Below are 16,313 nucleotides of genomic sequence, written 5' to 3' on the forward strand. Positions count from 1 at the left end.
ACATTGACGTGAGCCGAGTTAACTTTTAAATGATGGGATGTATGTGACTTTTGACTTTTTGGTTTTATATTGTTCCATACCTTCCCTGCTATGAGAAACTGGCAGTGTTGGGAGCCGTAGTAGACACTTTCAGGGAAGGCCAGGGGAAAACAATGGACTAAATACAAACGCTAGTTTAACTGAAAATCTCTGTTAGTGGAAACTGCAAAGAAGGGCAATTTGTATCCGAGTTTTACCTTGAGATTGCAAAAATTCTTTTGTTATTGCCTAATGCTTGCTATAAAAGGAGGAGTTCAGAAACCAGTCTTTGCCATAGCCTTACAAATCCATCTCTGGCTGTGATCTCAGCTCGCTGATAAGTTTTTTGTGGAGATTTATTTTTTTAATTTTTATTTTCCTGGAATAAAGTTTGCTTCTGGATTATTAGACTTTGGTGGTCTGTCCCCATCTTTGTGCGACCCCGGTGAACCCAACATCATACAACAGGAACAAGTCTGGGGACCTCCTGCCTGGCTGTGCCAGTGAATTCCAGGTCCTGTCTTCCCAGTCACTTCCCAGATCTCATTGACAATTCATCGCTCACTTTTCAGGAGCAAACTGTCTAAGGTTCCTCAGCCCCCAGGGACTGACCCCTTAGGGAAGACAGTTCCTGGAAACTCAAACACAGACTGGTCGCCTCTGGGTCCTGCTTTCAAGGTGTGCCCCCCTCCCCCCCACCTCCTGAAAGGAGGTGCGGAAGGCAAATTCCCTTCCGAGGTCACAGACTCTAATTTTAAAGATCATTCCAGCCTCAGCGTTCTCACTTCCTCCTTCCCACCGTCAGCTGGAGTCAGCTTCCCTTGCGGATGAGTCAATGTGAGGCTCATAGCGCCTCATTGCGTTGGCCCTGCAAACCCGAGCCACCAGGTACAGACCCGAGGATTCCGACACATACTGTACCATGGAGGAATCTGAAGATGTTATACCTGGGTGTGTTAGTTACTGTTTGTTTCCATGACAACACTTGACAGAAGACCTAGACCTTATGGAGTCAAACAGGCAGGAAATGATCCCTTTACTCCTAACCCCAACACAGGGTAAATAACACAGTTCCACAGTGGCCCCAAGATGCCGCCGTTGCTCAGTTTCTTCTACCAAGGGCGTCATGGGTCACTGTCCTCAACTCTCATCTGGGACTTGAGCATGGTCACCTCCATATGCCAGGGTTGGGTTTCTGGTCCAAGGCCCTACTGGAGTCATGGCCGATGTGGGATGCAGACCAAAGACTTCTAGGAGAGAGAGCATAATGCTGTACGCTGGGCCTGAGCACACGTGTGTGTTCAGTGTGAAAATTCTCTCAAGGTCTCTGTGCTTTTCCACACAAATGTTCTACAGTTTAGTTTCCAAACTAAACACTTCAGGGGCTGGAGAGATGGCTCAGCAGTTAAGGGCCCCGGCTGGTCTTCCAGAGGACCCGGGTTTGATTCTTAGCAACCACATGACAGCTCACAACTTCCTTTAACTTCAGTCCTAGAAGATCTCATGCCCTCTTCTGCGGGCACTGCATACATGTGGTACAGGCTGACGTATGTTCAGACAAAACCCCCATACACATAAATAAATAAATAAATAAATAGGTTTTATAATATTTATAATTTTTTTTTCTAGACTGGGTTTCCCTGTGTAGCCCTGGCTATCCTGGAACTCACAATGTAGACTATGCTGCCTCTGCATCCCAAAGGAGATTAAAGGTGTTTGCTATCACCATCCAGCAATAAATAATATTTTAAATGGACTTTAAAGTTTTCTGCTTTGGTCATTATCAAGCGTATGGGCTTTACTAGCTGTTTGGTTGGGTATTGTCAACTCGACACAAACTAGACTCCCTTAGGCATAGACAACCTCAGTAGGGGAATCGCCTCCGTCATATTGGCATGATTAACAGTTGACGTGGGTGCACCCAGGACACTGCGGGCCGTGTCACCCCTGGGTGGAGTAGGAGCGCAATCCAGGCAAGTGAGTAAGCAGCTCTCCGTTGTGGTCTCTGCATGGCCTTCTTCCGGGATGGCCTATAACCTAGAAGCTGAAATTAACCCGTCTCTCCCCAGGTTTCCTTCAGTCTGTGTTTTATCACAGTGTAGCAGCTCTCCTGGATTCTGCAGTAAGTCGAAGGGAATGGGAGCTTTTCCTCGGAGGGAAGCATTTAGCTTTGCTTACACATTCTTTCCTATAAGGAGATGTTGAGATTCATTCTGCACAGCCTGGACAACCTGTCTATTTTTCCAAAATAATCACTGGGAAGAAACAACCTATAAGGTGCCAAGGTGTGTCTGTCTGTTCGTCTGCATGTTCATGTGCGCGTGTGTGCACATGTGCAAGTATGTGGATGTGTGTTGCATGTGTGTGCATGCGTGTGTTCCCATGTGTGCTTATGTGGGGGCACAGGCTCCCTTCCTACACCGGTGTACTTAGCAATAAAAGCACCTGGCTAAGTCAAGAATCCTCCTGTGAGTGTACCAGGCGTGTGGTACACATTCCGGAAGTATTTGGTGAATGAATGAAACATTTTGTACAAGTCCATGAGGGAAAAAATGGAGTAGCAATAACTCAGACATATATATCTATCTATATTTGCTTCTAGCCTTTCTTAGGATGAGCCTGGAACAGGTGAGAACGGAGCCACGTGACTGCTGCAGTGGTTACTATTCTTAGCCTCCTTCAGGATGCCTAGCCGGACAGACTGCTCCCATGGCTGGAGCGCTGCCGCCTCCCTGGTTAGCTGCAGGCACACCCTTGCTCTCTAGTATTTAATCAGCTTGTCTCAGTGTTGCCACATTATGACAATCTCACGCTGGAGGTCGCCATAATGTCTGGTCCTCGGTGTCCATTTCTTCTCAAGAAGATGGCTTAAGATCACGGTCATTCAAATGATTTTGCCAATATGTTCACCGCCTCAGTAGAAAATGCTGTCCTCAAGGCTTAGGCTGGACCAGTGAGATGATGTGGATACAGGTGAACAGCAGTCCCACGCGAAAGGGAAGGATCTAGGGTTTGGGGCAATGTTGGGTAGATGCAAGTGTGAAGTTTGGGGTTAAATGCGCGTCAGTATCCAGAGAAGTGTCTGTGCACTAACTAGACACTGGGAAGAAGGCCCATGGGTCAGCTCCACGAAGCCCATCCTTGGTGGAGGGTCCCACGCTTCCACTCCCTCCTAGCACATCTTCCTCACACCTTCAGCACAGCTCCAGTGAGTCACTACACGCTAGCTCACTCCCTATCTCCCTGTGCGAAGACAAGAGCTGACCTGCAGCCAAGTGGTAATTTTCCCTGGTGGGCATGACTCATTGGAATGAGTGTCTCTGGGATATTAAAAGACCGGGGGAGGTGGGACTAAAACATTTGGGTTTCAAGCAAATTATATAGAAACAGAGCACAGCACACACAATTCTGCCACCAGTAAAGCTTTCCCCAAATAACAAGGACAAGAAAAGAGCAGGCTTTGCAGTTAGCACGCCGCCCGGCTGTTCCAGGAATGGATGAGATGTTTCAAAACAAGCCGCATGAAACTTGGCTCAAACAGGTTAATTTGCTCATTAACATGTGAAGACATACTTATCTGCTAAATTCCCATGTACAAAGAACATGCCTCATCATGCGAAGAGGCCCCGATTTCTATTCCTGCAGGAACATGGACCAGAGAGGACAGCCAGGTTCCCCACAGCTTTCTTTCGAGAGCAGGCTCCTTACAAGGACTTGGGATGGTCTCTGGTTACAGGGTCACCACACTCACCCACCTTCTGGGATGTATGGATATGAGTTCATATTTAAAATAAATTATGGTCTGCTCTAAGATATTCCCCATAAGCTCATGGGTTAGACTTGACCACTAGGGATGGAGAAGCCTTCAGTTTTGGGCCTAGTGGGAAGAAAAGAGGCCTCTAATATCTGTTCCAGGAAGGGATAGCACAACTCTAATCCTTACTTTGTTTTTGCTTTCTGGTCATCGTGAAGTGAGAAGCTTCGTACCTACCACAAGGCTCTGTGTCAACACGAGCCCCGGGGTAACAGAGCCAGTCAACCATGGATGGAAACCCTTGCCCCTGAGCCAGATTGGCTTGCCATACAAACATGAGGAACTGAGTTTGGATCCTTAGAACCCATGAGGATCCAGGTTGGGTGGCGCATGTGTCTGTAACCCAGGGATCCTGTGGTGAGATGGGAAGCAGAGACCAGAGACAACCCAGTTTGGTGGCCAGCTCACCTATCGCCTGTAACTGCAGACAAGAGACTTTGTCGCAGACAAGGTGGAAAGTGAAGACCAACACCCAAGGTTGGCTTCGACACGTGTTCTGTGGCACATACACATCCCCTGTGCTCACACATAAACCTGTGTGCACACACATACTTCCCATATGCGTTACACCCATGTACACACACATATCACAGACACACACCACATACAGCCAGACACACACACACGAGACACAGAGAGACATTAAAATGAACAAGAGCCCTTCAGTATTATGCTGATAAACAGAAGTAAAGAGTAGAAAGTTTTCTCGGGAGTGCCTGGTAAGACACCCTCAATGGACACTCAGTATTTTCACTCTATTTACTAGTTTTTACAGTATAAGAAGCTAGATTCGTGCTAGGAATCTTCTGCACATTCAAATGCTTTTATTTTTCCAGAAAACTCAGAATTCTCCATGTCATCTATAAAAATAGAAGGGAAAAACCTCTGGCCTGATGTTTTAAGGTCAGTGTAGCACGGTCATTTTCCTGAACTATTATTACCTTGTGCGTCAGGGTTGTCACTGGGCACACCAGTTCCCCAAGCATGTGGATATCTCAGCAAAACAACCGCGTGGGATCGTCTCTTCTAGGTGCTCTGAAGCATTCATCACCCCCGGCTTCACCTACGCTCTCCACATGATGCTAATGGAAATCATATTACCGACGTCTTTTTCCCTCACAATATTTTAAGCAAGATAGAAAGATAAAGGGATGGCTCAATAAGTAAAGACGCTTGCCACCAAGCCTGGCAACCTGAGTGTGAATCTCGGGGATTCCCACAGTGGAAGGAGAGACTGATTTCTGCAAGCCGTCCCCTGACTTCCCTGTGCATTCGTGGCGTGCACGCCCATACAATAAATGAGTGAACGATTAATCAATTCATTAACATGGTTTAAACCAAGATACATATGTTTTGTCGGTCAACGTTACGGTGCATTACCTGCTAAAAAATGCCAGCATGGTCTCATGGATTGGAATCGCCTGGACCTTGCAGTTCAGCTGCAGGTAGACCCACATGAGTAAGGTTTTCAGGAGGTGGAACTCACTAAAGGTGAACAACCTGGTGGAAGGGGCAGATGGAGAAGAAACGTTAGGACTAGGAGGGAAAAGCCACTTGGAAGAGAAAGGAAAGGCAGAAACGAGTCTGGTGGTGAGACACAGCCAGCCAGAGCCTCTAAGTGGCCTCGGACAGTGAGATGCTGAGTAACTTGTTCAGGGTGACTTGACTCAGCTGAAGGAGAGCTAGGAACCAGAGGCTGGGCCTGTACTTCCAACTGCCTACCATGCTGCTACTGAAGTGTTCTCGTTTGGCGAGCTCTCACCGAAAGCTGCGTTCTCAAATCGTTACGGGTTTTAACTGTAACCCCATAGCACACAAGCCTCTGAAAGGAGAGAGATGCGCCTGGCTTTGAGAACTGCTGAAGTTGGTCCCAGCCTTTTGTTTATTTAACATTTCAGTCTGTGTTCATCGTGGCTCTGTGAGACATTGCACACAGATACTTAAGAAGTCAGGTTATTCAGTCAGCCATTGTTCCTTCTCGCCTGCTAAACTGTGCAGCCAGAGTGAGTGTCTCATTGGCCCCACTGGACCTTGGCCTGTCTGGAGGCTGAGATGAATAACTTTCTTAGGTCACACGGTTCTGGGCTCAGACCCAGGCATGGGTCCAGCGCCTCTAGGGTATGGCTGTGCTCTCTCGGCTCTGAAAGGGCAGTCCCAGCCACTTCTCAGAATGGCAGTGGTGAAGACCGGCGGAGAGAATTCATCGTGGAAGTGTCCAGCTGTGGCTGTAGCTGTCACAGGGTAGTGTTAGAGGACACAAATTCATCATGGTTCTGGAGGTCGGAAGTACAAAATGGAGTTCAGCGGGCTCTGATCATGGTGTGAACAGGATCGGCTGGTCCTTCCTGGAGGTTTTGGGAGAATCTTTCCCCTGCCTGTCTTGGTACCTGGAAAGCTCTGCCATCCCCTGGCTTCGGGCCCTTCTTTGGCAGAGTCAGCAATGCGACATCTTCCAATCTCCTTTCTCTCTTCGACTCTTCCCTTGCACATGTGTGTGGTAAGAGTCTTCCTGTGATCTCCTGGGCTGACCCCTATGTCCCCAGGGTAGCCTCGAATTTTGAAGTCAGCTTGTTAGCTGCCTTCATTTGACCTGCAACCCCAACACGCCTTTGCCATGCACTCGGACATAGTCAGGGGTTTCAGGGATGATGTGGGCATCCTCGGGGCCATTACTGTGCTGACCACGCACAGATAAAGTGCTTAGGGCAGTGTCTGGCACATGACCATGTGTCCAGCAATGGCAGGTCTTCCTCAAAATGGCAGTGATGGCCCTTGGCTTCATAATCCAAGCTGTGGTCACAGCAGCAGGAGGTGTCTCCTCAGGGACCCACTGTGCCACATGGAGTGGTGGCACACGCCTTTAATTCCAGCACTCGGGAGGCAGAGGCAGGTGGATCTCTGTGAGTTCGAGGCCAGCCTGGTCTCCACAGTGAGTTCCAGGACAGCCGGAGTGACATGGTGAAAAAAAGCCCACTGTATCCAAAGCCATTGCGGCCCTCTCTAGGCCCTGCTGACTCAGCTGTCTAAGGAACGGTTTAGACACTTCTTAAACCCGCTGATACTTCTGGTGTCAGACCTCGGGCAGAACACCTCGTTATAAGTTATGTCATATAGCCTCTTCATCCCCCACCTCAAGGGGTCACTGTAGGTGAGAACCAGCTAGCTCATGTCTCAAAGAGCAACACAAATGCCACCCTCCCACCTCCCACGCTATTTCTGGACACAGTATAATTGCTGCGTTCCTTGTAGGTTTCCAGGCCACCTACAGATGCAGAGTCTTGAGTCAGGCCAGACAGAACCAAGTTGGTCACTGTCTGGGCCTCAGCAGCAAGGTGGGAAGAGGAAGGCATTTCTTAGAGGCAGATGCCATGTCCCCATAGAGAGTTTAGTCAGCTGGGTGTGTGGGGAGGGGAGCAAACTGTGTGGTTTCTCGAGTAGATGCTACACTTGTGGCATTTAAGGCTAGAAATTTTCTTGAGTTCTTAGCAAGGACGAGTCAGAAGTGACAGGAGGGGTCATCTGGGGTTCATCACATCCTGGCTTTTATTAAGACGTTTGCTGAAGTTGAGGTCTCTGCATTTAGGACATCAGTCTCTAAAAGCATTTCCAGGCATGTCCAACCTGCAGCCCCACCCCACATGCTGCATGGACCCCAGGAGAGTGACAGATACATTCTGATATAAAATCATAAACGTATTGAAAGCATTGTGAGATCCCCCCCCCCCCGTTTTTGTAACTTCATTGCACACTCCTTAAACTTGAACACTGTAGATGACAGTGATGTCTCAATGTCAGTTGCATGTCGCATGGCTGCATTAGCTCTTGCAGGAAGTAGCCAGGAGGAGAACATTCACCCACGCTTTTAATTCATCCAAGAGCTTTGGAGACTTCAATGCCGATGGAACTCAGTCTCCTGCCTTGCACCGTGCAAGTTCCCTGGTACTTGCTTGCAGCCACTGTAATGTAACTGAAATGCGTTCTTTAGGAGAAAATCATGGTCATGCACCAGACACTGACTTCTTATTCTATTTTTCAAGGAAAATGCTGCACATAAAACAATAGACCTCCTTTCTGAACACTGACCATAGAGAAAGCCACACCCACATGAACAGGCCGTGAACAAGGACATCCATTGCTGCTGTTTGTCATAGCAAAGAACTAATAAAATGAAAGACCTTTAGAAAAATAATGAAAAGAGATGGTTGTGGATTTGTTCCATAGGACCCTGCACAGCACGCAGAATTAGAAAATCTAATTACATAAATCATCGGGGGTTGGGAGGGAGTGCATGGCCCCGTCTTAGTGAGTAGGTTGTGGTACCCCTTACCACTGTAAGGATGCTGTTTTGGAAGGCAGCATAAGGCATTATCTGTGGATGCACAAGTACGCAAATAGAGTTCACTCGCATGATCAGGGACCTACAAGCACCTCCCAGTCACTCCCTTCTTTTTAGAAATGGAATCACACTGGGGAAAAGAGGTGAACTGCTTTGCTGGTAATATTTTGTTGTTTGTTTTGTTTTGCTTTTTTGAGACTATGAACTTTCAGCTGGCCTGGAGCTTACTATGTAGACCAGGCTAGCTTCAAACTCAGAGATCTACTTGCTTCTGCCTTCTGAGTGCTGGGATTACAGATGTGTCTTTAACCACTTCTGACCTGATATTCTGATCTATCTTCCTTCCTTCCTTCCTTCCTTCCTTCCTTCCTTCCTTCCTTTCTTTCTTTCCGACTTCAACACATGTGCCAGGACATGCGCACGCACACATGAATGCACGCTTGCCCATGTGTACATACACCCAAATAAATACAATACAAAGTTTTAACATTTTCAATAAAAAGCAATAAGATCAGCATCCTTGCTGGTCTTGACCATCAATCAGTAAGATAACAGGTCTCAAAGGTGTACTAGAATCTGGTGACGGCCATGGATTTGAGGGAATTCTGACCTGGGTTCAAATCCAGCTCACCTGCTGCATGGGGTGAAGCAGGGCACACAGCTTTGATTGAACCTTCATTCCCCATAATCTCCATCTCACGGGATAAAAATTGTTGGTGAAAGGACCCAGCACACTGGGTTGCTGTGGGGATGAGCCCTGTGGAGACCCATTTACAGTGTTCTGTATTTGACAACGCTCAGTAATTGGTCGGCATTGTTCCTGTTGGCCAGAGAAGGACCAGCTACAGAAATTCCATGTATGACAGTGCAGCATCACACACATAGCGTGGGACAGGTGTGACAAGGATTACAGGGGTGTCTTTCTTCTTTAAACAATATTACAAGTGTATGCGTGTGCGTGTGTGCGTGTGTGCGTGTGCATTTCATGGTGTATGTGAGTGTAAGTGCACATATGTTCTGATCTATGCGAGGCCAGAGAACAGCTGTCAGTACTCAGCTCTGACCTTCCATCTTGCTGAGGCAGTAGATCCCTTGTTTCGGCTGTACTCTGTAGCCCAGGCTAGCCCTTGAGCTTTCAGGTCTCCATGATCCATCCCATAGTAGGAGTGCTGGGGTTACAGATGTGCCCCACCACATCCAGCTTCTCACTTGGGTCTGGGGATGGAACTCCGGTCATCAGGCTTGCATAGCAAGCACCTTTAACCCGCTAAGACACCATCTCACGGTGTCTTTTGTTTAGGGAACTCATGAGAGTCTGAGCTTCCCTGGCTTGCAGAGAGGAAGCAGGGGATCTTGGAAACAGAGCGACTGGGCTCCCTGCTGTAGGGTACCCTTTTCTGTAGCTGGGAACTGGATAGCCCTTGGGGTTTCCAGGAAGACAGAACTTGGAATGAGGTTTTCATAAATTAGAATCAGGAGAACAAGGGTCACCTGGTGGTGATCTCTACAAGGAAAATGAACTGAGAACCACATTCTAGGCAAACAGATTACGCCCCGCCGGAGGCCCAGGAGGTCAGGAGAACAGTGTATATTTGTATATCGTTTGCAAAATGGAAAGTAAAACCAAAAAGAGGTGAGGTCAAGGAGGAGGGACTTTCAGGGAGGAAATGCCGGACAGCCTAGAAGCAGAGGCTTCTGCTGAGAAAAGACCATTGATCCTTGTGTCTTTCTCACAGGCTGGGGGCGAAGTGATAGTGGTTATCTGGCAGGTCAGCTGAGTGGGGCCCAGGAATGCTCCAACCCTGGCCGTATGTGTGTGTATTTGTGTGTGCGTGCGCATGTGTGCTCTGGGCTCTCACAACTTCTCGGGACATGTATCCCAGGCCTGGTCAACCTCTTTCTGGGAGGCCTCACTTCTAGGATGAGTGGGAGAGGATGTCATGTTGGAGGCAGGCTGTGGGCCCAGGAGCCAGCAGAACTTTCTATCAGCTCTCTGCTCTAAGAGGTAGTGACTTTAGTGTCGTGGTTGGGGGCACTGGAAGGACGAACATGCAGTATCTATGGCACCTGGTGTTTAGTTACTGGAGGAGCTGTTCCTGCTGGGTTAGATGTGGGAAGTGGGGTGCCAACCCTTCTCAGCAAATGCCCTGACAAGAGACCCTCTAGTCTGGTCATATTTACTTTTTCTTTCTTTACTTGTCTGTCTGTCTCTCTATCTATTTTGAGGTGTGCGCTTATACGCTTGTTCATGTACATACATGTGTGTGTAGAGGCCAGAAACTGACATTACGTGTTTTCTTTCCTCAAACACTCTCTCTCTACCTATTTTCCGAGAGGGCCTCTCACTGGCCTGGCACTCACCGACTGCACTAGACTGGATGACCACTGGCCTTCTGGGATCCGTCTGACTCCACTCTCCCAGCATGGGGTTGCGTGAAGCCCGTGGCTGCTGGAGATCCAGACCAGCTTGAGAGAGGAAGTGAGGAGTCTGGGCTGCTGAGTCTCTGTCCACTTCAGGCTGTGTGAGCCGGGGATGCAGACCCTCAGGCAGTAAGCCCTGGCCTATCTGTGCAGGTGCCTCCGGCACAGGGCCAGAAGGCCAGGACCCAGTTTCCACTTGGCATCTGCCAGGTTGGCGAGTCTAGACATTTGACACGTCATGCTCTGGAACTATTTTCCTGCCGGGTGAGCATGTTGTCAGGCCTGTGCCATCACCCGTGTTCTGGCTGTGGTCAGATGTTATTTTTCCCCGTCTTTTTCAGTCAAACGTTACCAGTGTGGGACAGCTCAGCCTTTCCCGAGGGAGGGATGGGTGGTGTTATGTCATGTCTAAGGACGCCATGTTTACACATTCTTCCGTGTCCTGACCTTTGCTCTGTTGGAAGGTGGAACGCAGGGTGGTGGGTACAAGAATGAGAAAAACATAGGGAACTAGAGCAGAGTGCCTGGGGCCCACCAGCGCCCTGCTGCTCCTGAAATGGCTTCTGGGATCTTCTTAGATAACGGACCCTACCTTGCCGCCCTCCTTCCTCTGTTCATTTGAGGGCATTGAGTGTCACATGATAAATTTAAATTATGGAATAAGCTAATGATCCATCATGGAGCAACACACACACACACATGCACACACACGGAGGCCAACAGAGGTCACCCAAGTGCATCAGGTATCCTCTTCTGTCATCACTGTATGCCTTATCCTTTGAGGCGGTGTCTCTCCCTGACACATTTTTCTTTTAGCCTGGCAGCCATCAAGCCCTAGTGATCCCCTCATCTCTACCGCTCCCCAACACTGGGGTTGCGGGCGAGCATGGGACCATGCTCAGTTTGTCAGCAGTGCTGGGATCTGAACTCAAATCCTCTTGGCTGTAGAGAAGGCACTTTTACTCATGGAGTCATCTCTGACACAGACTTTCTAAGAGCGGGATACTTTCTACCACACAAACATGACAAACATCTGCATTCTTTTGTTTTACTGTGAATATTCCTTTAAAATAGAATATGATCTCCACCTCTGAAAGTCACCCAATGGGAGCATGTCTTTAGAAACTGTCTCTGAGCATCAAGAGCCATCTGAAAAGAGTCCCAAAGAGACCTGATGTTCTCGTTGCCTTTCTGTGGCTGTGATGTAATACTGTTACCAAAAGCAACTAACTCGGGGAAGGAAAGGGTTTATTTCGGTTGGCACTTCTAGGTCACAGTCCATCAGCGAGGCAAATGAGGACAGGAGCTCAAGCATGAAGAACAGAACCCACGGAGGAGCACCGCGTATTGGCGCTCTCTCTCTCTCTCTCTCTCTCTCTCTCTCTCTTTCTCTCTCTCTTTCTCTCACTCTCTTTCTCTCTCATTCTCTCACTCCCATGCCCTGGTTCACGCCCAGCTTGCTTTCTTACACTGCCCAGGTCCATTTGCTTGGGGATGGTACCACAGAGGCTGGCCCTCCTGTATCAATCAAGACATTTGTCACAGATGTGGCTGCAGGCCCATCTAATCTGTGCAGTTCCTTAGTTGAGGTTCCCTGTTCCCAGGTGACTCTAGGTCATGTCGAGTTGACAATAAAAATTAACCAGCACACTTGGCAACCTAACATTTGGTCTGAAACTAAGCCTTGAATTAGGGGGCGAGAAAGCAATGCCACTAGGCCAGTGATATCCAAGTATCATGCCAATGACAAGTTTCCTTGTTATTAAAGTTTTTAAAATTCTCTTTCTTGGGGCTGGGGGACTGGTGGGGATAGTTCACAGGTTAAGAGCACTGGCTGCTCTTCCAGAGGCACTGAGTTCAATTCCCAGTACCCACATGGTGGCTCACAACCATCTATAAATGCAGTCCCATGGGATACAACACCCTCTTCTGGTGTGCAAATGTACATGTAGATGAAAAACACCCAGATATAGATATAGATATAGATATATAGATATAGATATAATACAAAAATACAGAAATCTTTCAAAAAGATTCTCTTTCTTAGGAAACCATCCCTAATGGCATTTGGAGTGAAGGAGCACTTGTACATAGCTTACTCCAGTTCAGAGAGGTGCGTGAGTGTGTGTGTGTGTGTGTGTGTGTGTGTATTTACATATATGTAAATAATGAGGCAAACAGAACAGGGACAGAACACAAAGGTGGGTGACTCCGGGCAAAGGGTGTACCTGGGAGTGAAAGGGGTTTGGATGAGTTTTTCTACTCTGTGGTGGAATAAAGCCATCCATACTCAGTAGAAAGCAAGCTTCAGATCTTGATCTTCTCCTCGGAGAGTGGTAAGTATGGTGTGGCCCTTTCTCACAGTGTTGGGCAACCATACTGGCATGGCAGCCCTGTCAGCCAAGAGATCTCACAGTGAACAATGGACACCCTGTGGTGGCTGTGTGGTAGCTGTAAGGTCAGGGAAGTTTGGGGCATCCCAGTGCATTTTCAGGGTGGCTGTGCACAGCTTAAGATGATTGTAGTTAGAGGCGAACTATTGCAAGTTGAGAAGCCAGGGTTCTTTGCACTATTCTTGTTTTTCCTGAAGATTAAATTTTCAAATAAAATATTTTTAAAAGAGGAATTCAAAACAGACAGTCCGTTCATCTTGGCAATTTCTTTCCTAGAAGTATAACGTAAGGAAATAATCTGAGATGAAGAAAAATCTGCGTTGAAAGCCAGTAGCTAAGGTGAGAACGTTGGTAAAATATCAGGAATCAGCTAAAAGCTAAGAGCTGTCCATGGCTTCCTAAACAGCTGGAGAAAGGAGGAGACAGAGCTTGGCAGGACAGGACAGGGATTTCAGGCGGAAGGGAGCATGCCCAGGGTGGCCACACCACTGCAGAGAGTCCGAGGAAGGTCCATGTGTGTGGCTGTGTCAGACCGGTGAGATGGTAGAACCAGATGTTACTTGTGGAGTTCAAAGCCAGATGCGAGATCAACACTGTGGGTAGGTGTATCATTAGCCGGCCCTGCCATGGGCCACGAGAGATGATGGAGGCTTGGCCTTGGCACAGGCACTGTGGAGTACTCAGTTTGGAAACAATTGGCCTCATAATCAAGGTGAAATCAAAATAGTATCCAGAGGAATCCCAAGGTTCTCATGTGTTCTGAGGACATTGTCCTAGGAGAGGGGTGAGCAGCAAGGGCAGGGGGCTCTGAAAGTTGCGGGTATTTAGCTTTGACAGAGAGGCCAAACAGGCAGTTGGATATTTAGGCTTCAGTAAAGGAGTAAGGGACTAGACATGAAATCTTGTTTGGAGTGAGAAGTTTTTCTTTTCTTTTTCTGCCTTTCTTTATTTTCCATAATAAAACGTGAATGTTGTCAGGTTTCTTCCTCTTTTTTTAAAAAATAATTTAAGCAATAGTCTTTTGCTTTTCTGACCTAGTCAGATAAGGAGACAGCTGACATCAGCAGGTCCTTACCTAGGGAGCATAAAGAACCTGACTCCACATGTAATACCCTGAGTTTTGGCTCCCATCCAAGGCCTGGTTATTCAGAATGGCGGAGAACTGGGAACTAAACGGCAAGTCCACAGAGATGTGGGTCTGGCCATGACTGGGGACGGCTCCTTGTCCCCCACAGCGCCTGCTTCTCCCCACCCCCATCCTGCGGGCCACACACCAGCTCTGACCTGGGGGACTTCAGCACCTTGTGCAGCAGATGCTGGGGGATGTGCCGGAGGTGGATCTGTGTCCCCACTAGAGGTACCAAGTTCATCGCCAGCCACTTCTCGCAGGCTATGGTGAGCTGCTCTTCCTTGTACTGAGGAGGCAAAATAGGAAGGCGCTGGAGAAAACATGCTTGGTTCCCAGCCCCCTCTGCTGGCTTGCAGCGACACTGCGTGCAGATGTGCCCCATTTTCATAAAAACTCTGCTGGGGTGGGGACCGGGGTAGGAGCGGGCGGGAGGCGGGGGCTGGGGAAGGTTAGGAGTGTGGAGGGGTGGGGTGGTGGAGCGTGGTCACAACCATCAGAGGATTGAACTCCATCGATTTAAACCACTCCCTGTGAGGTCAGTTCCCAGTTATCCCTATGGCACCGATGGAGAAACTGAGGTTCCAAGGTGCCTTCTTTAGTAACTGGTCCAGCTACTGTTCAGACTGCCTGAGCAGAGGCTTGTGTGCTGAAGACCCTGGGCTGCCTTCAGTGACCCCACTGCAAGTCTGGAGAAGCCTAACCCATGTGGAGTTCAGAGGCCACTCCAGCATGCATTCTAGAAGCAAAAATGAAAAGACAGGACCTGGAGGGGAGGTGGGCACCAAGCCCACCCTAGAAGCTATTGGCTGTTGATAGCTGCTGGGAGAGAGACTTTTTAAATCTGTGACCCCTGGTAAGTCAACCAGTCTCCAATAGTGTAAGGACAGCACAAACTGTACTCAGTGGGTTTTAAGCAATCTAACAGAGGACACTAATTTTGGTGGTTAGGGAAAAGGAAAGGATGTGGGAGAAGATGGAGGATGGGGTGAATATGGTTAATATACACTGTAAAAAATTGTCGAAGAGCTGATAAAAATGAGAGAGGGGAAAAAAGGAAATGTGAAAAGGGCTCCTAGAACCAGGGATCTTGAAAGGATCTTGGTAGACCTTGCATGTCCTGAGGACATGGGTTGAGAAGGTCTTGGCAGACCTTGCATGTCCTGAGGACATGGGTTTTTCTGGGCTAAAGACTTGCTGAGAAATGGCACCCAGAACACAAGGATGTTACCAAGAGAGACTTTCTAGTGCTGTGTATGGAGTGGCTGAGAACTAGGTGGTTCTTTGACAGACACTGGTATATTTCTTAGATATAGCATCATGACATGCTGGCTGTGGGTAACTGTTGCCCTGAAATCCCACAGTGTGCCACTTGTCAGTGAGCAGTAGATGCGAAGCAGGGGATTGAAATGAGGAGGGAAGGCTTGGGAATCAGCACTGGCCTTCAGCAGTTAGTGCCCTGAGCAGTTTGCTTGCTCATCATGTCCACTGTCCTCTGATAAGGAGAGCTGCATTGCATTACTGTTCCCAACAGTGACTAATTGGACCTAGGTGGGATAAGAACTCGGTCTCGGCTGTGTTCTAGAAGGTATTTGCTGCCTTGGTGAAAAGGTCATGCTAGAAACTGTTCTTGAATCCCAAGATTAAGGCTTTTCAAGCTATTTTCTTGCTCACGCATCTTTAATTTCCTTCCTTCCTTCCTTCTTTCCTTCCTTCCTTCTTTCCTTCCTTCCTTCTTTCCTTCCTTCCTTCCTTCCTTCCTTCCTTCCTTCCTTCCCTTTCGAAAGTTAAGTATTTCTACTCTTGAGTTGGTGCTTTTGAGTAGTCATGTTGGAGTTAGGCCTCATGGATGACATCCAGGGCCCGGGTGCTCTGAAAGTTCTGGCATCCCAGGGCCCGTATACCCCCACCCCGCCATCCTCACCTTGCAGCCGGCCAAATAGAAGTTCTTGATGGTGCTCGGCATGAGTCTGTTCAACATCATGGTGACACACCTGTGGAGAGAAAACTGTTGGTACTGACAGCCCCATGTGCTGTCAGAGGAGGACGGGCAGAGGCTTTAGGTCAGCTTGAGGGTGGCGGCAGAGACCTCTCACCGGGAAGGGAGGGGAGCCTTATTTTAGGAACTTGAGGCCTGTTCTAAGAGTTCCGGGCTAAGGGAAGGGAGTGAGGCCAGAAGGAGCTCAGACTCTTCAGACGACAAGT

General features: G+C 48.4%; 1 protein-coding gene across 1 annotated transcript in view; it reads right to left on the reverse strand.

Annotated features, from left to right (window-relative positions):
* The window catches only part of Btbd16 (BTB domain containing 16), a 47,977-nt gene that overhangs the window by 10,784 nt on the left and 20,880 nt on the right, over window positions 1–16,313 (reverse strand). The window contains exons 7-9 of the mRNA XM_041667097.1: window positions 16,033–16,102; window positions 14,267–14,397; window positions 5,213–5,332 (exon numbers count right to left, since the gene is read on the reverse strand). Of these exons, the coding sequence (XP_041523031.1) occupies window positions 5,213–5,332; window positions 14,267–14,397; window positions 16,033–16,102 (321 nt within the window). The remainder of the gene's footprint in view (window positions 1–5,212; window positions 5,333–14,266; window positions 14,398–16,032; window positions 16,103–16,313) is intronic.

Source organism: Microtus oregoni, unplaced genomic scaffold, assembly GCF_018167655.1.
Source record: "Microtus oregoni isolate MIOR12 unplaced genomic scaffold, Mior012 000016F_ref0000370, whole genome shotgun sequence".
In the NCBI taxonomy this organism is placed as follows: Eukaryota; Metazoa; Chordata; class Mammalia; order Rodentia; family Cricetidae; genus Microtus; species Microtus oregoni.